General features: G+C 50.8%; 3 protein-coding genes across 7 annotated transcripts; 2 read left to right on the plus strand and 1 right to left on the minus strand.

Moving 5' to 3' along the window:
• The first annotated feature begins 381 nt into the window (after positions 1-381).
• NAXE (NAD(P)HX epimerase) lies at positions 382-3,217 on the plus strand. Its single transcript, XM_070396157.1, has 6 exons — positions 382-593; positions 704-812; positions 938-1,048; positions 1,127-1,240; positions 2,421-2,568; positions 2,907-3,217. Exons 1-6 carry the CDS (start codon positions 412-414, stop codon positions 3,107-3,109), a joined length of 867 nt encoding a protein of 288 aa, XP_070252258.1. The 5' UTR covers positions 382-411; the 3' UTR covers positions 3,110-3,217.
• Positions 3,218-3,536: 319 nt separating this feature from the next.
• On the minus strand, positions 3,537-20,397 carry LOC138995591 (G patch domain-containing protein 4). 3 transcript variants are annotated; one of them, XM_070396150.1, is made up of 11 exons: positions 20,295-20,397; positions 17,119-17,436; positions 11,773-11,845; positions 11,463-11,612; positions 7,774-7,913; positions 7,253-7,326; positions 7,062-7,154; positions 6,898-6,984; positions 5,340-5,431; positions 5,065-5,115; positions 3,537-4,831 (listed from the first exon to the last, which is right to left on the minus strand). In XM_070396150.1, exons 5-11 carry the CDS (start codon positions 7,850-7,852, stop codon positions 4,000-4,002), a joined length of 1,308 nt encoding a protein of 435 aa, XP_070252251.1. In that variant the 5' UTR covers positions 7,853-7,913; positions 11,463-11,612; positions 11,773-11,845; positions 17,119-17,436; positions 20,295-20,397; the 3' UTR covers positions 3,537-3,999. The 3 variants fall into 3 exon arrangements, with proteins under 3 accessions (XP_070252251.1, XP_070252252.1, XP_070252253.1); XM_070396151.1 differs by lacking the exons at positions 11,463-11,612; positions 11,773-11,845; XM_070396152.1 differs by lacking the exons at positions 11,463-11,612; positions 11,773-11,845; positions 17,119-17,436; positions 20,295-20,397 and adding an exon at positions 10,888-11,101.
• On the plus strand, positions 16,538-21,812 carry HAPLN2 (hyaluronan and proteoglycan link protein 2). 3 transcript variants are annotated; one of them, XM_070396156.1, is made up of 7 exons: positions 16,538-16,664; positions 17,203-17,366; positions 19,133-19,244; positions 19,459-19,812; positions 19,989-20,105; positions 20,222-20,404; positions 20,897-21,812. In XM_070396156.1, exons 3-7 carry the CDS (start codon positions 19,157-19,159, stop codon positions 21,175-21,177), a joined length of 1,023 nt encoding a protein of 340 aa, XP_070252257.1. In that variant the 5' UTR covers positions 16,538-16,664; positions 17,203-17,366; positions 19,133-19,156; the 3' UTR covers positions 21,178-21,812. The 3 variants fall into 3 exon arrangements, with proteins under 3 accessions (XP_070252257.1, XP_070252256.1, XP_070252255.1); XM_070396155.1 differs by having other exon boundaries at positions 17,305-17,366; XM_070396154.1 differs by having other exon boundaries at positions 17,308-17,366.
• The last annotated feature ends 121 nt before the right edge of the window (positions 21,813-21,933 follow it).

Genomic DNA, 21,933 nt, shown 5'->3' on the forward strand with positions numbered 1-21,933 from the left:
CTCTCTCATTGATGTTTCTGGCTCTCTATCCCTCTCCCTTCCTCTCTGTAAAAAATAAATAAAATATATATTTTTTTAAAAAAGAACACTAGCTTAATTTACTGAGTCCTGAGTACCCGCTCCTGCCGACGCTCTGCATGCATTTACCCTATGAGATGCATGTACCTTCCTCCATTTTACAGACAGGACACGGAAACTTGGAGTATCCACATTGCCCCCGTTAGTTAGCAGCAGGGCAGGAATCCGGGCTCACAGATACGCTCAACTTGAAGAACTGGGCGCGCGGCAGAGCGAGCGAAGCCTGAGGGCGCTTCCGGCGCCTGGTCCCGCCCCGGCCTCTCGGGGGCGGGGCATAGCGCTGCGCATGCGCCAGGGCGGCGGGCAGGGCCGAGGGCGCGCCCCGCGAGCCGCATGTCCCGGCTGTGGTCGCTGTTCGGGTTTGGGCTGCTGGTGGCTGGATCGCGCCTGCCGCGCGTTCGGTCCCAGGCCAGCGCCTGTCGAGTGAGCCCCACCTGGTGGGGGCCGCAGCGGCTGAGCTCGGGCGGCCGCGGGGACCCGGAGGTCATGGCGAGCGCGCAGGTGAAGCTCTTGAGGTAGGCGGGGCTCCGGCCGGGCGCGCGGGCGGAGGGCGCCCCCTACCGTGCGGGGCTCGGGGCGCTGTGCCGCCCGCGGGGCCGAGCCTCTGAGCAGAGGGTTTGCTCAGCCAGGAGGAGGCGCAGGCCGTGGACGAGGAGCTGTTCAAGGAGTACCAGTTCAGCGTGGACCAACTCATGGAGCTAGCGGGGCTGAGCTGTGCGACAGCCATTGCCAAGGTCAGCGGTGCCACGCTTCACCCGGCCCGCGGGCCTGGACCCGGTGGAGTGGGCGGGACAATGGGGGCAAGCTTGGGCTGTTGGGCTCCAAGCCACTCGGAATCCCCCGCTGGTTCTGCCTTCAGGCGTATCCCCCCACGTCCCTGTCCAGGAGCCCCCCCACTGTCCTGGTCATCTGTGGCCCTGGGAACAACGGAGGCGATGGCCTGGTCTGTGCTCGACACCTCAAGCTCTTCGTGAGTATGCGGAGGGCTGTGGGAGGCTGTCAGGTCGCTAGGATCTGAACGTGAATTACCCCTTTCCTTTCCTCGCAGGGCTACCAGCCAACCATCTATTACCCCAAAAAACCCAACAAGCCACTCTTCACTTCCCTGGTGACCCAGTGTCAGAAAATGGACATCCCTTTCCTTGAGGAAATGCCCCCAGAGGTAGGTGGCTCCCGTTCACTGCTCTCCTCCATAGTAACCATTGTATTCTGCTCTTCCCTCAGGCTTCTAGGCTGAGCTCATCTGCTTATCTGCCTCTAGAGCAGTGGCTGTCAACCTTCCTCATGCTGCGACCCTTTAATACAGTTCCTCATGTTGTGGTGACCCCCAACCATAAAATTATTTTCGTTGCTACTTCATGACTGTAATGTTGCTACTGTTATGAATCGTAATGTAAATATCTGATATACAGGATGTATTTTCATTGTTACAAATTGAACATAATTAAAGCATAGTGATTAATCACAAAAACAATATGTAATTATATATGTGTTTCCCGATGGTCTTTGGCCACCCCTGTGAAAGGGTTGTTCGACCCCCAAAGGGGTCGCGACCCACAGGTTGAGAACCACTGCTCTAGATGTTAAACTCTTGAAGGGTCGGAATAGTGCCTGGCACGTCCCCTGGTCACTCCTTTCACTCTGTAGTCATTCCTCTTCCCCTAGGATGCAGTGAACACATTATCCTAGGAGCTGAAGTCAGTGCCTAAACCCTTTCTGCAGATGCATGGATTTAGGGGGTGGGAAACTTGAGAGCTTGATGGGCTTTTTTTTTTTTTTTAAATATATTTTATTGATTTTTTACAGAGAGGGAGGGAGAGGGAAAGAGAGTTAGAAACATCAATGAGAGAGAAACATCGACCAGCTGCCTCCTGCACACCCCCCACTGGGGATGTGCCCGCAACCAAGGTACATGCCCTTGACCGGAATCGAACCTGGGACCCTTCAGTCCACAGGCCGACGCTCTATCCACTGAGCCAAACCGGTTAGGTCAACTTGATGGGCTTTTAAAAAATTTAACACATTTTATAGATATAAGCGGTTTGTCCAAAGTAACAGACCAGACCATGGCAAAGCCGAGACCAGAACCTGGCCCTTCTGACTCCCAGTCTCAGGCTCTCCGATACTGTAGCCGCCCCAATGGCAGGCAGGCAGAACTCGATGTCTGGACTCAGCTTGACCTGAATCAGGGACCCACTTGCACTGAACTGTCTCAGAATATCATCTGAATGAGACAAAATTGTATTTGTGCCTCTGTGGGTACAGAGGACAGCCTCTCCTATTAAGAGCTCTTTGTACAGCTGCTGGCTCTGACATCCTTGACTCTTCCTGCTCCACCACAGCCCCAGCTGATCGATGAGCTATATGAGTTGGTGGTGGATGCCATCTTTGGCTTCAGCTTCAAGGGAGATGTTCGGGAGCCATTCCGCAACATCCTGAGCGTCCTGAGTGGACTCACCGTGCCCATTGCCAGCATCGACATTCCCTCAGGTGCTGGGTTCAAGGAGGTTGGGATTGGGGCCCTGCCCTGTTTTGAGGTAGGTACCTAGGAATCTTGATCCTTGACTCAAGGCTCAGACCAAGTCTAAAATGAGTCTAGAGGTGCAGAACACAGCTGGGAGCAGAGTTCAGGAGTACCTTTTGCATGTTGGCTCCAAGAGACCTAAGCCTAGGGACACCGGGAGCTCCAAGGATGCAAATTCCTCAGGTGGGATGCAGTCCTAAAGGGGGCTCCCATTTCTTTAGGTCTGGGGTAGAGCAAGGTTTGGAAGAGGACTAGACAGACACGTGGCCTCTTCTGCTCTTCCTGAATGCAACCCTCTTTTCAGGATGGGACGTGGAGAAGGGAAACCCTGGAGGGATCCAGCCAGACCTGCTCATCTCCCTGACTGCACCTAAAAAGTCTGCCACCCACTTCACTGGTCGCTACCACTACCTGGGGGGTCGTTTCGTACCACCTGCTCTGGAAAAGAAGTACCAGCTGAATCTGCCACCGTACCCTGACACGGAGTGTGTATACCGTCTGCAGTAGGGAAGGTAGACGTTTGTTCTTCCCAATAAAGACTTCGTGCCTCTTTCTCCCAGATCGGTGGAGACCTGGAAGCTCTTCTGGCAGTAAAGGTTAACGAGTGGTCGGCAACACTGGAGATATGGTGTCTTCTTTGGGGAAGAACAAGCAAGAGAAGTTGCTGTGGCATTTGGGGGCACTACATACCGACTTTCAGATGCTGAAAAAGTCTCCCAAGTGAGGTGTGCTTGTCCTTTATACACACATTCACTCTTACCCATTAGGGACACAGGACACTGGATGAGGTTCTCTAAGCCTCCCCCTTCCATTCAACAATGTAGCAAGACCCCAGGAGGTCAACAGAAGGAATTTCTTCAAAGGTGCCCAGGAAACTTAATTTGTATTTAGGACCTTCCCAGGCTGGGAATGGAGATGCCAGTCAGGACTGATATATAGGCTAGGAGCCCAAGCTGACGTTTATTGACTCATTTGGCATAGTGTTAGAAACCAGCTCACAATGAGATTTGTATGGTTTCCTTAGCTTCACAATATTTAAGAATCAGGACATATCACATAAGTCAACATTTTGTTTCTTTTAGCAAGGATGCCCCTTCAAAGGGTATCTGCATTCCTCTTCCCACAGCCCCAAGCACTCCTTGTCCCTTGGCTGCCTGGCTCCGATGGGCATCTGAGTTCATGGTCTCTGGGTGAGGAGCTGCAAAGGGGAAGAAGCCCATTCCCTCAACTAAGGCAGGTGCTACTGCTCTCCTCTCAGCATGCTGGTATCCAGAGCTGGTTCCTCCTCGGGAAGGACTCCTCGCTGGGAGGGTGCAGGAGACCTGCATCAACTCAGGTCTCTGAGGTCTCAACAACTCCTGAAAAGAAATTGATCGAGGACCACCCTCACCCGACCTTCAGTCTCTCTTCTTCAGTTTCTTCTTTTTTGCTCTCTGGTCAGTGCTGACTGTGGCTCTTTCCTCCTTTGCTTGCTGCTGCCTCCTCTTCTTACCTCTGCTGCTTGAGCCAGGGTGTGCTCTGCTCTCTGCTCCCCTAGTCCTGCCATCCTCATGTCCATCGCTTATGTCCATGACACCCTCCTCCTGATGCCGCCGTCTTTTCTTGCTTCTGCGTTTCTTATCACTGCATGCTCTGCTTTCTGCTTCCCTGGTCCCACCATCTACAACAGCTTCCTCCACTTCTTTATCCTCTATATTCAAGTCTTCCTCCTCCTCGCACTGCTGCTTCTTGCTTCTGCTGTGTGAATCAGTGTATGCTTGGCTCTCTACCTTCTCTGTTCTGATACCACCTACACCCCCCTTACCTCCTCCTCTACCTAAGACCCCCAGCTTCTCCTCTTTGTGGTGCTGCCTCTTCTTTTTCTTCCTTTTCCTGTGGGACGAATCAGTTTGTTCTCTGCTCTTTAGTTCCCCAAGCCCTCTTGTTTCTGTGCCCTCTTCCTCATCCTCTACAGTTGTCCCCTCTTTCCTAGCTTGAAGTTGTCTTTTCTTCTTGCTTTTCCCGATGCTCTGGTCAGTACATTCTGGATACTCCTTGTCTGCATTCCTTTCAGTTGCTGTAGCCTCTTCTTCCTCTTTCTGCTGCTTTTTCTTTCTTTTGAGGGGCTTGCTCTCAGTCTGCAGTTGAGAGACCCCAGGGTCCTGGCCTTTGAGCCGAGCCAGGAAGGCCTGCTCCTGGGCCTCCAAACGAGCAAGCTTAGCCTTCATTGTAATTCCATGACGGGCAGCCCTGAAATAGGGCCAAAGTCAGAGGGTGGGTATCAGGAAAAAGCCTAATTCTTGAGACTGTAGGGGAAGTTGGTAGGGGAGGAGCTATCTTAAAAGCAGCTTCAGATATGGGCAGGTAGTATGAATCACTTTCCTGGGATAAAAAATAGTCAAGAAGTTGTATAGGCCATCCTCAGGGGTGGGCTTGGAATAGGGAGAAAAGGGAGACCCAGGAGCTAACAAGTAACTACTTACTTGTGTGCTGTTCGACCCTCACAGGCTTGGAGCAGCATCTCATCAGTCAGACTGGTGGAGGTTTGGGGTGGGAGAGATCAGAAATTACAAACAGATCTGGTGGAAAAGCTTGACCTCTCCTCCCCTCTAAAACATTCCTTCGAGATACAAAGATTAGTACAGCACAGTTCCACCCCGAAGAAGCCCCAGCCAAGCATTATTTTAGACCTGGTCCTTTCTCTTGAGATCTGCAGCATCTCCTCCCACTTGCCCCCAGCGCTAAAATGAAGTCTCACATTTTTGAAGGCTGGGACTCCTGGTTGTCATCATCACTGCAGCTTTCCAAGTCCTTGTCTGGCTTCTCCCCATCTGAGGTCAGTGTGGCAGTCTAGAAGGAGGAATCATGAAGTGGACAAGGCCCACTCAACACACCACTGCTATCCCTTTTCCCTCCTGGGAGCCTCCCCAGGAATTCATACCCAGAGGCACAAATTTGCCAGCCCCCAATATCGCTCCTGCAGACCACAGAGAGCTGCACCAAACTGCATACTTCAGCTTGAGCAGAAGGGCTGTGGGAGGTGGGGGGAGAGCAGCCCTGGCCTCCTGGCTAGTGGGCACAACAAGAAGGGAGAAAGGGCCATCAGGTCTTTACAGTGGGACAAGTGTCCCCGGGTGGTCATCCCATAGTCCAAGTATCTTGACAATAAAAATGACACCTTTCCCCCCATCCCCAACACCTACGCACAGAACTTTATTTGACCAGATTGAGAATCTACTATGGGCCAAGGATTGAGGATACAGAGTGGAAAAAGAATGAGATGGTCCAGCCCAGATGGAATCTACATGGTGAGGGGGAAGGGAATATGGCAGAACATTAGCAATTAGGATGAGAGTTTGTGCTACAGGAGGGGTACCCACTCAGATTTCAGGGTTTAGGAAACAGTTTCTAGAAGTGGCTGAGCTCTGGGAGACAAAAAAAATCAGGTAAAGGAGGAAAGGGAGTAGAATAACCCAGGCAGAGGGAATAGTATGTGCAAAAACTTAAAAATAACGACTCCATCTGGCTAAAGTATGAAGATCTTGAGATAAGTGGCAAGAGACGGAGCTAGAGAAGGTGGCAGGGACAAGGCCACAGGAGCCAGTCTGATAATCTATGTCATCGTAAATCAAGGAGGTGTCGATGAAACAATGAAATTTTTGTTTTAGATCACTCTGGATGCTGTGTGGAGGATGAACTGATTGGAGTGGGGAGTTAGATTAGAGGTGATGAGTCTGGTTTATAAGGCTGTTAAATTAGGTAGGAGATGATGGTCTGGGATAGAAGATGGCCAGAGATGAAGAGAAATGGGAAAGATTTGCTAGATACCATGTAGAGACCTTGGCACATAATAGGTGACCATTAAATAATAGCTCCCTTCTATTGATATGCTTAGTAGGTGGGAGTCTGAAGACCTGGGTTCCAGTCCTGTCTGCCATTACTAGCCAACTGTGGGCTCTTCAGCAGGCCCCTCTTGCCCCATCGTTGGCCACATGCGCAAAATAAGAATGGCCCAGATAATCTCTCAGGTCTCTGACTTCCAAGTCCTTTGAATTGGACATCCCCTCCCTGCCCCACTCTGGCAGCTCCTGATTATGCCCTATCACCCACTCCGTTGCTGCTCCCCCTCCCCCCCCCCCCCGCCCCAATTCTTCCCTAGGGTCTGGGCAGTCTAAGCAACAGCAAGGGGTTGGTCACAGGATCCCACTGTTAGGACAATCCTGAGAATATGTAGGGCATACAAGGCAACTGTCTAGGCCCCAAGGAAGGAAAAAAAAAAAAAAAGGATGAACCCTTTCACCCCCAGCCTCTAATACCTTCACAAACTTTTGATACAGCATGTTGGGCTTGGGATGATTATGACGGGTGGTCTCCTTAGGAAGGCGCCTTATCTGTACTCCGTCCTGAGGGGAAGTTTCAGTGAGTGGGTGACATACCCTTGCTCCCTCACCTCCACATGCCCATCTATTAGAGTTCATACCTGCTTAGTTTCCACTACCAAGCTGGCTGCTGTTTTGTTGAAGAGCTCATTCCACCAGTGGTTTGTGAACTCCTTGGCAGGGTCATGTCCCACCTGCCAGAGGAAGAAGTATGAACTCCGAACCTGCCTCCCTGTCCTCAAGGGCTCCCCCTCTCCCCCATCCACACCTCCCTCAGCCTGCCCAGTCTTACCCCATGAGTGTCCTGCTTTAGCGTCACCCTGAGGGCCTGGGTAATGCCATTCTCCTTCCGGCCCAGGCCTTTGCCTGCAGGAGACAGTGAGTGACTTAGCTTATTCTGCCTGCCCCAAGCTCTCACAGGCACCCCAGCACATGCCACTGGTAGCACTGGGCAAACTCTATCCCTCTCGGAAGCCCTCCGAGTTCCATTCTTTCTGACACCTCTCCATGCAGTCCCCCTGCCGTTATCTGAGCCTGAGCTCTTTTCCTTTATAATTCTTTCAGGACAGATGTCCTGTTTCTTCCCCTCTGCCCCAGTCCTCCCAACCATTTCTTAATACCCATTGTCAAATTTCTTCCTCCTCTCCCCTTTTTTGGAAAAGTCAGAAATTTTCTTCTGCAAATTTCCCTTTAAGCTAGTTTCCCTCCTCCAACTGATTGGACTGTATAGGGATATTCCAGGATGATGCCTCTCCCTTGGGCAGAAGGTAGGCAGGGAATTGGGGTCATGTGGAAGGTACCCATGGGGATCACCTGGAGTCCATCCGTGCTTTAGCAGCTGCTCCTCAGCAAACTTCATCCCATGACTCCTAACCTCCGGGGTGACCTTCATGTTGAGAAAAGAGTCACTGTCCTCAGGTCCTCACCAGAGAAGAGGAGGTCACTTACCATCCCTTTAAGAGGAAAGGAGAGAGAGCCGTCATACACCCAATCCATCCTGACTGCTCTCACGAGAATTCTTTCCTGAAACTGAGGCAGAGACAGAGGAAGGAGCCCTGGTCCTTGGGGAGCTCCCTGTCTCACCACAGAGAGGTCAATGCCAACATGTCAAAAGTTAGTAATACCTACACTGATGGAGAGCTCACCGCATGCCAGGCCAAGGCCTTACATGAATCATGTCTAATCTTCCCATCCCCGGAAGATTTTCTGAACTTTACCTCCAGGAAAGTATGACTATCCATGTTTTAAAATGAGAAAACTGAGGTCTAAAGAGGTTAGACGACTTGCTCAAGGTCATGCAGCTAATGTGTGTAGAACTCAAACCCAGGCAGCTTGTGTGCAGTCCCCAATCATTACCATGTAAAAACAAGGCAATGAGATGCTTGTTAACCTGAGTTATAACAGTACTTAATAGAGCCCATATCCTACACCTATGCCCTAGCATATACACTGTCCTTTCAGGGTGGGCGCCACACACCTCTTCCCCACCGCCACTGTCTTTCCATCTTGTTCACGCACCCCTCTTAAAATTGTCCAGCTCAGGAAGGACACTCTTACTGAGCCCTTAATGCACAACAGGTGGATTACCCATATTCTAGTTTCATTTAATCCTGACAGTCCTGTTAGGTATTATCATTACTTGACAAATGAGGGAAATAAAACCTGTGTTTCTTGCCCAGGATTACACAGCTAGTAAGAGATGGAGCTGGAATATGAGCCTAGGTTGCCGACTCTAAAGTGGCCCTCTTTCTATCACATCCCCAACTAATTTCATTTTTTAATTATAATGTTCTTTTTTAAAAATGGTTGTTATTGCCCTAGCTAGTTTGGCTCAGTGGATAGAGCATCTGTCTGTAGACTGAAGGATCCTGGGTTCTATTCTGGTCAAGGCTTGATTCCTGGCCCTGATTGGGTGCATGTAGGAGGCAACCAATCGATGTGTCTTTCTCACATTGATGTTTCTCTCTTTCTCTGTGTCTCCTCCTCCCTTCCACTCTCTCTAAAAATCAATGAGAAAATATCCTCAGGTGAGGTTTAACAAAAATAAAAAATAAAAAAAAGATTCGTAATAAAATGTTTTTATTGATTTTAGAGAAAGGGAGAGGGAGAAAGAGGGAAAAACATTGATGTGAGAGAGAAACATTGATCGGCCACCTCCTGCACACACCCCAACCAGGGATTGAGCCTGCAACCTGGTATGTGCTCTGACCTGGAATTGAACCAGCGATTTTTCAGTGTACTGATGATGCTCAACCAACTGAGCCACACCAGCCAGGGCCTAACTGCATTTTTTATAGTCATTCCACTGTTCTATTTGGACCCCAAAATGGCTTTATTGAACTTATATACCAAATTTGCCTCTGGAGTGGTTAAGATGGCTTATTACAAAAGGCATTCAAAACAAAGACTAGTACTGCTGACTCGATTCACTAAAGTTAACCTACACAGATTGTTTATTACAGGCACTGCAGACTATTTTTAAAGCTGATCAATGGCATTACTGGGGTAATCCTGCAGCCTCCCAAAGTGACAGTTCTGAAGGTAAAACTTTCATGTGAGTTTAGGAAGGTCTAGTAAGTATGCTTAAAAAAAATCAGATACATCATTTTTTAAAATATGTATTTTTTATTAATTTCATAGAGGAAGGGAGAGGGAGAGAGAGAGAGAAACATCAATGATGAGAATCGTTGACTGGCTGCTTTGGCAACCCCCAAACTGGGAATTGAGCTGCAACCCAGGCATGAACTGGACCGGGAATCGAACCGTGACCTCCTGGTCCATAGGTCGATGCTCAACCACTGAGCCACACCAGCTGGGCTCAGATACATCATTAAGCCACCCCTCCTAAGCATTATATATTAGGCTTAAGAATGATGACAAGCCCAGCCACTGTGGCTCAGCTGGTTGAGTGTCATCCCATGAAACAAGAAGTCACCGGTTCGATTCCAGGTCAGGGCACATGCCCAGGGCTGTGGGCTCAATCCCCAGTAGAGAGCATGCAGGACACAAACAATTGATGTTTCTATCTCTCCCCCCCCTCTCCCTTCTTCTCTCTCTAAAATCAATAAAAACATAAAAAACAACAAAAAAAGAATGATGACCAGTCTGGTTAGGTTTGAAGAATAGCAAATTCAGAATGACTCACATTTCTGTTCACATTTCTACTGTGAAGAACGATTACCTGTAAACCTAGCAGATACCTTGACAGTCCCAACAGAAAAGCATTGCGTGAAGCCCTAACCCAGCGGTTCTCAACCTGTGGGTTGCAACCCCTTTGGCGCTCAAACCACCCTTTCACAGGGGTCATCTAAGACCATCCTGCATATCAGATATTTACATTACGATTCATAACAGTAGCAACATTACAGTTATGAAGTAGCAACGAAAATAATTTCATGGTTGGGTCACAACATGAGGAACTGTATTTAAAGGGCCAGAAGGTTGAGAACCACTGCGCCAGTTTGGCTCAGTGGATAGAGTGTCGGCCTGCAGATTGAAGGGTCCCAGGTTCGATTCCGGTCATGGCACATGTCCGGGTTGCAGGCTTGATCCCCAGTAGGGGCCTTGCAGGAGGCAGCCAATCAATGATTCTCTCCCTCTCTGAAATCAATAAAAATTTTTTTTTTTTAAAAAAGCAAGTGAAGAAATGGCCCTATCATGCTTCTTGATACTGTTAAAGTAAAATTCAAACACTGAAGTCGTTAAGGCCACCTCAAAACTCTGCTTCTTCTCAGAAGTTATCTATGACTTATTAGCTTCCAAATTTCAGTAATAATATTATAATACTTATGCATTTACTCGATGACAGCCTGTTGCTAATTGCTTAACACAGATTATCTCATTTAATCCTCCCAACAACCCTTTTAGGACCTGGTATTACTGTAATCTGCAAACGAAGAAATAGCACTGCGAAGTTTAATTACTTGCCCAAATCCAACAACTGGCATGTAGTGGGTCCTGGATCCCAGGCATCCCAGAGCCGGCGTCAATGGCCACACTCCTCGGTCTCTTACAGCTCTGTGCTCTCTGCAGTACCCCCCACCTGCCCCTTGTCGCCGTCATTCGAAACAATACGCCCTGGAGCCAGGGACGGGCTTTATTCCCCAACCTCGGTGCACTAGGCGCAGCGCCAGGAAGTGAGAACGCGTTCAGTCAGTCGTTGAACTGAATGGCACGGGGGGAACTGCTGTGGACCTACAATGGACACCTGTGGCCAAAAGCAGCGAGGTCCCCGGCTGTGCGCCGCCGTCTCTGGGAAGGCTGCACGGGAAGGATGCGAACACGCTCTCAGGGACAGTCCTCTCCGGTCGACCCGAGTCTTCCGGAGAAGGCTCCCGGGCCTCCTTCTTACAGCGGGTCTGATCAGCCGGCTACCGTTCCCTGGGCCTCCTTCCTTTGAGGTCTACATTCCAGCCCCCGCTGCCGCCGCCGTTTCATGTGGTAACGCTATTCTCTTGAGCCCGGGCTCCGAGTGGCACCACTCAGGAGACAGCAGCCCTTACCGTCACTGCGGGGTCCTCCCGGCGGAAACATGTGCAGATCCGACTCGTGAGCCGCCACCTTCCCGGAAGTACCGTTTTGGTCCTTCTAGGCTGTCGAAACCATAGAGACGAATGCGGGAACCACTGTCCGGTCCTCCCAGGAGAAACAGTCTGCGGGTGGGCCCATTGCTGGTCTGGTTGCTGTAGAAACTCGGCCCCAGAGCTTGCCCATCTCCGAAGGTTGGGGTGAAGGGGGTGAGGGTGGGGGATGGGGGGTGGGGAGGGTTCCAATCACTGCCCACTGCAGTGTCTGAGCGACCAAGGCACTTACGTGCTAAGATACCGAAAACAGCTTCGGGTCCAACGCGGAGCCAGCCCCGGGCACAGATAAGAGGAAGGAAACGCTAGGGAAAGCATCGAGAGAGCCCTAGAGATAGGTGGAGGCCGAGGAGGTAGCACCTTTGGGGTGAATTTTGCGGGCACAGTTATTGATAAAAGCCTAGAGATTAGAGGTTTCAGCAGGTCCATCAAACATTTTTGACCCACACTGTGTGCCAGGACCTGTCCTTTCGGTACTGGTGATAAAATGTGCATAAGACACGAACCCTGACTTCACTAGTACCTATTCAGGGGAAGTTGGGATCCTGTGTGGGACTGGAGGAGACTGGGGGTGGGGCATGGAGAGAGATGTAGGATCCCGGAATGCAAGCCAGAATGAGGGGTTTGGACTGACCGTAGGCAGATAAGGGAAAGAAGATAATGCAAAGAAGTCAGCATCCCCATCCCCCAAACTGTTCCTAAGCTTCACCGAGCCACCCAAGAACTAAAACCTGAAAAAAGTATCCGTCATTTGCCTCCCTATATCAGTATTTATGGTAAATTAACGCCTCCTAGGAACTTCAAAAAGGAAAACTGCCATTTCATAGTAAAGCTTTGTCATGATTGCTCAATGTGTCATATTCCCTTATGTCCATAAAAAATCTTCTATATAATTAATTTTAGTTTGAAAATACAGTATGCCACATAGTGCCCTGGTTGGTGGCTCAGTGGTTAGAGCGTCTGAGTGGTAACGCAGTCTTCTTACGCCACCTGCTGTAGATCTCAGGCATAGCATTTTATTTATTTATTTATTTAAAATATATCTTTATTAATTTCCGAGAGGAAGTGAGAGGGAGAGATAGAAACATCAATGATAAGACAGAACCATCGATCGGCTGCTCCTGCACACTGCACACTGGAGATCGAACCCTCAACCCAGGCACGTGCCCTGGACTGAAATCAAACCTGGGACCTTTCGACACTCTATCCACTGAGCCAAACCAGCTAGGGAGGGAGTTTTTATTATTTAAAATGATTTTATGTGGAGAGATGAACCGGGGAATTTATATGCATATATGCATAACCAATGGACACAGAAAATAGTGTGGGGAAGGCCTGGAAGGGGCGGGTTCGGGGTGGAGGGGGTCAATGGGAAAGAAAACAAAGGGAATATCTGTAATACTTTCAACAATAAAGATAATTTTTACAAATGATTTTTATGTTTGTTAAATTGTCTACAATTAAATGTATCATTGTGTAATCACTTTAAAAAGCAATAAAAGTTGCCTTGTAATTTAAATGATTATTCTAGCCCGGCTGGCATGGCTCAGTGATTGGGCATTGATCTATGAACCAGGAGTTTGCTGGTTTGATTCCCAGTCAGGGCACATGTCCGGTTTGCAAGTTCGATCCCCAATGCAGGGTGTGCAGAAGGCAGCCGATCGATGATGCTCTCTCATTGATGTTTCTGTTTCTCGCTCCCTCACCCTTCCTCTCTGAAATCAATAAAAACATATTTAAAAAAAGATTATTCTATAATTCATTCTGGTTTCATTTAAAAAACACACAGAAGTTTAACAGCATGTATACCTCTTGTATGCATGGGAGTGACCAGGAAAAATGAGCAACTTATTCTTAAGTTTAAATCTTTGAGCTTCCTGAAATGTATTTAGTTAAGGCAGGGATGGGGAACCTTTATTCTGCCAAGGGCCATCTGGATATATATAACATCATTTGAGGGCCATACAGAATTATCAACTTAAAAATTAGCCTGGTCGAACACCTCATTAACTCACCCCTAAGCTTGGCTGACCAAATGACATTCCACACCCCTGGTTAAGGAATGAGTTATGGACTCAATTTTTCCCCAGGTGATTAATTGTCCCAACCTCTAGCATCCTAAATATTCATCAATAGGCATCTCATTAAATAAATTATGCTATAGTCACCCACTGGAATACCGTGCAGACGAAAAAAAATGAGGAAGCTTTATGTCATGTGCTGATAGGACAGATGCTCAAAACATATCATTAGGTGAAAAAAGCAAGGTAGGGAACAGTTTACATGATAGGATTTCAATTCAATTAAAAAAGAATATATGGGCCCTGAACAGGTAACTTGGTTGGTTGCAGGATTGATCCCTGGTCAGGGCACATGCATACAAGAATCAATCAATAAATGCATAGATAAGTGGAACAACAAATCAATGTTTCTCTCTCTCCTTCCTCTAAAATAAATTTTAAAAAGAATAAATGCATGATGTATGTTTCTACTTATCTGCATTCTCGTAGAGTCTTTTTAAAATATATTTTTGTTGATTTCATAGAGGAAGGGAGAGGGAGAGATAGAAACATCAATGAGAGAGAACCATTGATTGGCTGCCTCCTGCCTGCCCCTTACTCGGGATTGAGCCTGCAACCCCAGGCATGTACCCTTGAACGGAATCGAACCCGGGACCCTTTGGTTCACAGGCCAATGCTCTATCCACTGAGCCAAAACAGCCAGGGCTTATAGAGTCTTAAAAACTTCTGACAGACTGAGAAGTTTAACAATGGTTTAATTGTTATAGGGGGAAGTGAGAAAGAAGGAAAGAAGCACTTGGCTTTTTATTTTATCCCTGTAGTAGTGGTTGAGTTCTTTTTCACTATGTGTAGGTATTACTTTTGTCATAAAAAAATAAGTGGGACATTGACTTTTGTGTGTGTGATTTTCTATGTATTTTTAAAAATCAGGTGATCCTTTAAAATCAAGCAGTTAGTGTCTGTTTTGACTGATTCTATTCTCTTTGGCGTTTCTTGCCCCCGCCCCCTCCAATAATAAGAGCCAAAATGTATTGAGTGTGTTGTATGAGTCAGGCACTCTTCCCTCCCTGCTTTTCCCCCTAAAGTGCTAACTCTTCCAGTCCTTCATGTGACATTCCCAGTAATAAGGTGGGATCATGCCATCATCAGGGGTCAAGAAAATTAGTCAGCCAGATGTGCCCGGAGGGGGTAAGCTGAGCCTGTGATGTTAGGGGAACAGGTGTCAGGACTCCATGCTTGTTCTAGATGAGTCCACCTCCCTCTGGTCAGTAGGGAGCAGAAGTGGCAAAATCCTCTCTTTAAAAGATGCTAGTTCAGTGAAAAGTTGCCAGCTCAAGCCTGCACAGTCTTATTCGATTCCTATTTTGCAGTGCCTTGGGGGAAGCTGAGAATGAAAGTGACCTTGAGCACACTAAACACAGCTTGACTATTTACTATGTTCACTCCTGGTCTGTTCCTTTCTCATCCTACCCTGAAACGGTCCTTTTGGCATCTATCAAACGGTCCTAGGTTTACCTCCATGCCAAACTCAGCCTTTTATGGACTTACCCACCAGAGGCTTCTAAACCACAGTTCATAAGTGATCTGGGGAGAAAGGAGCGGTGGGAGAGGCATGAGCCGGGGAGTGGTGGTATGACTGGCTGTGGAGCCTTTACTGTAGACCCGCCCCCCCTCTGTGGGAAGCTGTTTGTTTGAGTTGGGTGGAAGCCAATCAGATGCGCTGGCTCAGGGTGTCCTGGCCCAGGAGACAGGGGTTATTTGTCTTCTTTGTTTGTCCTCTCTGCGAGGAGGGAAGGGCTTAGAAACAGGGATGGAGCCGAAGGGAAAAGACAGTCAATCAAGTCCATGGGGCGAGCTCCTATTATTAGATCTATAGTCAAAACCCTGGCGCTCTTCCAACTTGGAGGATCAAGCAGAGGAGTGGACGAGGGATTATTGAAAAAAGCAGCAAGTTCTAGATTTGACTCAACAGCTGCCTTCTGCATGGTCTTGGGCAAGTCCCTCTCCGTTCCATCTCCTCTTCCTCTGGAGGAGGCTAAGCATCCTGAAGTTCCCTCCAGTTCTTAAACACAAAACTCCTGGTGTGGGGTTGCTCAGCAGAGATGAAAGAAGGCTAAGAGGCCATCTGAAGCTCAGAACATTTCTAAATGGCTGTTAACGGAGGGAGTCCTCCCTCGGCATTGATAGCAAACAAAAAAGAAATGTGCTTGCTTATTCTGGGTGTTGGAAAGGTTCTGTGTCTTGATGGGGGAGCGGGGTAATTACATGGCGTGTGCACATGTCAAAATGTATTGAGCTGTGCATTTTGTTGCCTGTAAATTACACCTCATTAGAAAGGTTTTTAAAATGAGCTTGAACTCCAATAGGAGTTTAGACTTCAGAAAAAACTTCCTAACAAGAAAGACTTGAAAGAAGTGAATTTCTACCCAGGTAAGTTCTCTTGAGAACTTTAAGATTATGTACCTATGCTGAAAGAGGAGGTAGGGAAGTAGGGAAAAAAATAATATGACCACTCTCTTGGAGAGCTTCCCCAAATCCTTCCAGCCTCAGACATTCCCATATCATGTCCCTTCCTGGGGACAGAAAAATCCTCCTTGCTGTCTAATTTCCATTTCCCCTATTGCAATTCGAACCACACACTCTTCCCTCTATGGAGCCCAGCCTCACACAAGATCTCTTTAAAGACTTGAAGCTTACAACATTGAAGGAGACCCCATTTCAACCTTCTCACTGACCATTCTCTGCCCCTCACCTCATCCTGTTCCCCTTGGGGATGTCAGTTCCTGTTCTAAGCCCACCCCCACCCAGACCCCTTTTCCGGTGGTGTGTGCCAGCCGGTCCTGCGTCCCACATCCCCAGCTGTTGACATTTTATTGCCATTACCCAAAGGATAAAGAAAGGGCCCCTGTTGTTTCAACAATGGGGGAAAGACGGGGACAATGGGAAATTGTGCTTCTGATGGGGTGGGGACAGAGAAGGAAAGGACAGACAGATAGACAGATGGGGGGCTGGACAGAAGGGGTCAGGTTTCTGGAAGCAGCTGGTTCCCACCTTGAGAGCCTCTTCCCATAGGCGATGCGCACCCAGGCACCGGAGGGCAGAGGTGAGGACTTTGTTGGGAAAGGAGGAGGGGAGGGGTGCTCCATTCCCCCACCGCTCTTCTGGGTTTTCTAAGTTCCGGCCTATCATGGAGTTAGTGCCCATAAAGCCAAGATTGTTGGCCCAGCAGCTTAGCCTGCAGATGAGGCCCATATGGAAAAATGCAGGCATCGGGAGCTTGACCGCTATGGACCTTTGAGCCTCATTCCTATGCCTATTGGTCCAATATCCTCATACCCACCAATCAATCCCCTTCTCCGGTCCAAGAGCATCTAGATGAACCGGGGCACCTCACTCTCTGTACTCTTCCAGGTGGTCATTTCTGGTTGCCTCCTTTTCTCCATACCCCTTAATGGGTCCCTGCCCCATATCCCACACCCAGCATCTTCCCCTGGGCCCAGGGCAGTGAGCACAGCAGCTATAGTGCCTGCTCACAGGGCTGGACATGGGTCACTTACCCTGGCTCAGTGGAATAATGGGTTGTGGAGTTCTTGGACCCTTGGCTTCTTCTGTGAGCTCAGGGCAGGAGCCTTTCCTCAAAGGTGCAAAAGGAGCGACTACACTGACCAGATGCCTAAGTCCAGGGCTCTGAGGTGCTTGGACCTCCCAGTGGCAACTCCTTCACATGGAACCTCTTCCTCCAGCAGGACAAAAAGCTGCCAGTCACTGCTCCCTCCATCGCTGAGAAGAGACCAGCTTTTAACAGGTAGGTGCTGGAGCTGTTGCTGCCTTCTCTCATTCTCTGTAAGGAGTATGAAGATGTGTGTGCGCTTGCTCTAAAATACAGAAATATAGATCAGTCATAAAGAAATTAAGCGTCAGTCAGATCCTGATTCAAATCCCAGAGAATCCCCTCCTCTCACAAGCTGTTTGACTTCACTCAAGTTTACTAAAATGTATGCACCTTTGTGTGAGTATGTAAAATGGGGTTCAATCATCGTTCCTGTTCCTACCTTGTAGGATTGCTGACAGGTGTAAATATAAGAGTACACATGTAAAGTGCGTAGAGCCGTCTCAGGCACGTTAATGCTAGCTATTACTATTGGTCCCTCAGTGAGTCCGCCCCCACTATCACTCTGCTCACCAGGTTCTCCTGTACTGAACTGGTTCTCTTGCTCGTGTCCCTGTCCCAGATACTTTCCCTATTAGCCACGGAGAAGTCCTTTCTGTGCCTAACCCCCATTTCTCCTTCTGCAAGGTCGTCTTTGACCTTCATTTGCAGAAAGATGGAGCTCAGGTCCTAAGCCTTCTGACTCCTCCTCAGTGTTTTTTCCCTCTCTCCATGTCCCAGCTCTCCTTCCCAGAAGGCCTGCATATGAGCTCACTCATTAACACACAACACACATTAATTTAGTACCTACTGCATGCCAGAAACTATGTTGGGTGCTGCAGAATGAGTAAATACATACATAGCACTACTACATATCAGGCACTATTTTAAGCAGTTTATCTATATTATTTTCATCAAATCCTCACAACTACTCAGTAAGGGAGGTGCGCATTATTATCCATATTTTACTAATGAGGACATTGAGTCAGAGAGAAGTTAAGTAACTTGTTCAAAGTCATGCAGTTAGGAAGTGGAGGAATCAGATTTTTAAAATGAATAAAACTAGGTTAAGGGGTTCTCTGTTTTAAAAATAAATATCAAGGTGATGAAGAATAGATACAATAAAGGAGAAAAAGAACTACTGAAATAGACAACTGTGTTTGAAATATTTTTTATAACTATATACTTTATAATTACTGCAAACCTTACTACATATACATATGTATTACTTTCAAATTCACACAGCTGACTTAGCTGCTGATAAAAGTACTTCTAAGGGGGGGGGGGAATCCCCAATCCAGTGCAGTAGGGGAACCAGACAAGTGGATCACAGGGCACCACAGTGTGGTGACCTGGAGGGAAGAGAAAAGGCTTCCCAAAGGAGGTGAGGATGTCTGTGAGGAGGTGAGCGTGAATTTGGACTGTTTTGGAGCCAGAAGTCCAACACGTGTGGAGTGCAGTGCAGAAGGCACAGGTGGCAAAGTCAGGGAGAGACTGGATCACACAGCAACTGGGCTTTATTCTCAGGACAACAGGGAGAGACTGTTAAGCAGGACACATTTACTCTGGCCTCAGATGGCAATGAGTGTGGGAGAGGATAGAGACTGGAGCTGACAATCCAGATGGCAAGACTTGGGAAGTGGCACTTGTGATGAGAAGGGGATAGGTAGAGGACCTGCTGACTGAAGGGATGGGAGAGAGGAAGCAGGATGGGCAGAGGTGGGGGTGTGGTTGCTATTGACCCTCTCCCCCTCCCACTTTCCTTTTGCCATGAACGTAAGCCCCTTATTACTGCCCCATGGCTTCCAGCTGGACAGTCCCTCTGAGGAATCCCTGCTGGGAGTTTATCTCCAACCCTGCTTTCCCCACCCTGTCCCCATTCCCTTAGTCCTGAGGAATGGCTCACCCTTTGTGCCTTGTAGACCCAGCTAGGCTGACTCCCCATCATGCAAGGTTGGCTCAATCTCCCCACACTCTGTCACTTCCTTCTCCTGTGGGCCTTCACCCCCTTCCACAGAGCCCTCGGGGACCCAGGTAAGATCTCAGTTCCTGCCCAGAATCTGTGGGCGAGAAGCTCCAAGTGTGGGAAAAGTGGGAAAGGCAGCTGTTGGAGGTACCCAGGGAGTGAGAGTTATTTCTGAGTGGGCAGTGGAGGAGAGAATGGGGCTGCCTGGGGAACAGGGTTTGGATGGGCACTTGGCACAGTGGGGGTCAGGGGGTTCCTGCCACTGTGGCCCCCTCTGCTCAGCATCCTACCGGGGCCCCCACTACCTCCTGCCCCCCATCCACGAGGTCATTCACTCTCGTCGTGGCGCCACGACCACGCTGCCCTGCATCCTGGGCACCCTGCCTCCCAGCTACAAGGTGCGCTGGAGCAAAGTGGAGCCAGGGGAGCTCCGAGAAACCTCGATCCTCATCACCAACGGACTGCATGCCCGGAGCTACGGGGCTCTGGAGGGCCGAGCCAGGATGCGGAGGGGGCATCGGCTGGACGCCTCCCTGGTCATTGCGGGCGTGCGCCTGGAGGACGAGGGCCGGTACCGCTGTGAGCTCATCAACGGCATCGAGGACGAGAGCGTGGCGCTGACCCTGCGCCTGGAGGGTGAGGCCCGGCGGTTCCAGCCCCCTCCTCGCCAGCGGGGGAGACGGGCGGGGGCGGATCCGGGTATCCCAGGGCTCCTCCCTCAGCATCTACCCCGCCCTCTCGGCTCGGCTGCCCCGCCTGTTCTTCCCCTCCCTCGTCTGCCGGCCCTCCCCAGGCTGTCTGCCACCCCACAGGTGTGGTGTTTCCGTACCAGCCCAGCCGGGGCAGGTACCAGTTCAATTACTACGAGGCGAAGCAGGCGTGCGAGGAGCAGGGCGGACGCCTGGCCACCTACGCGCAGCTGTACCAGGGTGAGCGGCCCGGGCACCGCCTAGGTCCCCTCCGGGCTGTTACAGGGGCCCCAGCGGAGGCGACCTCCGGGTCTGGCTCCTGCCTGTGACGCCTCTAATCCCTCGTCTGCCGCCAGCATGGACTGAGGGGCTGGACTGGTGCAACGCGGGCTGGCTGCTCGAGGGATCCGTGCACTACCCTGTGCTTACCGCGCGTGCTCCGTGCGGCGGCCACGGTCGGCCGGGGATCCGCAGCTACGGGCCCCGCGACCGGAAGCGCGACCGCTATGACGCCTTCTGTTTCACCTCCACGCAGGCAGGTGAGGGGCGGGCGGGGCGAGCGCACGGCGCTAGGGGCGGGGTCTGGCGGGTGGGGGCGGGGTTTGGCTGGTAGGGCGGGGTCTGGAGGATGGGGCGGGGTTTGGCCGGTAGGGCGGGGTCTGGAGGATGGGGGCGGGGTTTGGCTGGTAGGGCGGGGTCTGGAGGATGGGGCGGGGTTTGGCCGGTAGGGCGGGGTCTGGAGGATGGGGGCGGGGTTTGGGCGGTAGGGCGGGGCCTGGGGGTGGGGCGGGGAAAGTGAAAGCCCTGGGGCTGGAGATCCGCCCGGCTCAGTTGTCTCTTCGAGGCCTGTCCCCCGCCTCACGCCACCCCCTCGCTCCAGCCCGCCTCCCGCAACCCCATCCGCACCCCTGCTCGCTCCTCCCACCCAGCCCGGCCCGCTCTCCGCAGCCTCGCCCTCGACGGGAGCCTGAATCCCCGCTGTACCCCGCATGTCCTGCTCTCGGCCAGTCAGTGACCCGCTCCGTCCCCAGGCCACGTGTTCTTCGTGCCCGGGCGGCTGACCCTGTCCGAAGCCCAGGCGGCGTGCCGGCGGCGCGGGGCCGTGGTGGCGAAGGTCGGGCACCTGTATGCGGCCTGGAAGTTCTCGGGGCTGGACCAATGCGACGGCGGGTGGCTGGCGGACGGCAGCGTGCGCTTCCCCATCACCACGCCGCGGCCGCGCTGCGGGGGCCTCCCTGATCCCGGCGTGCGCAGCTTCGGCTTCCCGCAGCCCCAGCGGGCCAGCTACGGGACCTACTGCTACTCTGAGTAGGGCCACCGCGCCCTTTCCTCACGCGCGACAGCGCCTGGGAGTCATGGCGGGGTCTCTTGCTGCCCTTCCCCTCGAGCCTCTCCTCCCGACCCGCCTTCCCGGGCCTCCTGGCGGGGCGGGGCGGGTGTCGGGAGGGGTGGGGGTGGCGCCCCGGTGATGGTGAAGGTGATGGGGTGTAGCTACGACCCCGGACCTGCGGATCAAGGCCCCGTGGCGGTTCGCGTGCCCCCAGCACACAACTCAGCCACTGCTAGGGGGTGGGAGGGGCGCCCAGGGGACATGAACTGACCTCTGTATACAGCAGTAAAACAACGGGAAGTTTTTGTGTTGGACGAAGCTGTAGGCGCAGCGAGGAGTCGAGGGTGAGGAGGATGGGCTCTATAAAGCATGCTGACTGCGCTCTTGAAGGCCTGCTGCCGCTTCGGGGTGAGCCTGCGGGAGGGAGGCGAGGAGAGCACCGAAAGGCGAGGGAGAGCTGCAGGCACCGAGCCCGGTACAGACGCGGAGAACCCACGGTGTTCGCCGAGCACCACCAGGGGGCGCCACAAACTCACCTAAGATTCCTTCAAATCCGCCAGAAGCGCTCCAACCCCTGTCCTACACCCCACCACCGAACAAATAAAAAGACCTAAAAATATTTCTAAATGCGTTTGTACCCTGCCAGTCTCCCAGGAGGGTTTTCAGGACTACTATTAAAGAAGGGAAAATTATACCGTTGTTACAACTAACGGGAAATCAACCCCGTGGAAGGAGGAG

Source organism: Myotis yumanensis, unplaced genomic scaffold (genome assembly GCF_028538775.1).
Source record: "Myotis yumanensis isolate MYYU_CA2020_CCGP unplaced genomic scaffold, mMyoYum1.0.hap1 SCAF_17, whole genome shotgun sequence".
Lineage (NCBI taxonomy): Eukaryota > Metazoa > Chordata > Mammalia > Chiroptera > Vespertilionidae > Myotis > Myotis yumanensis.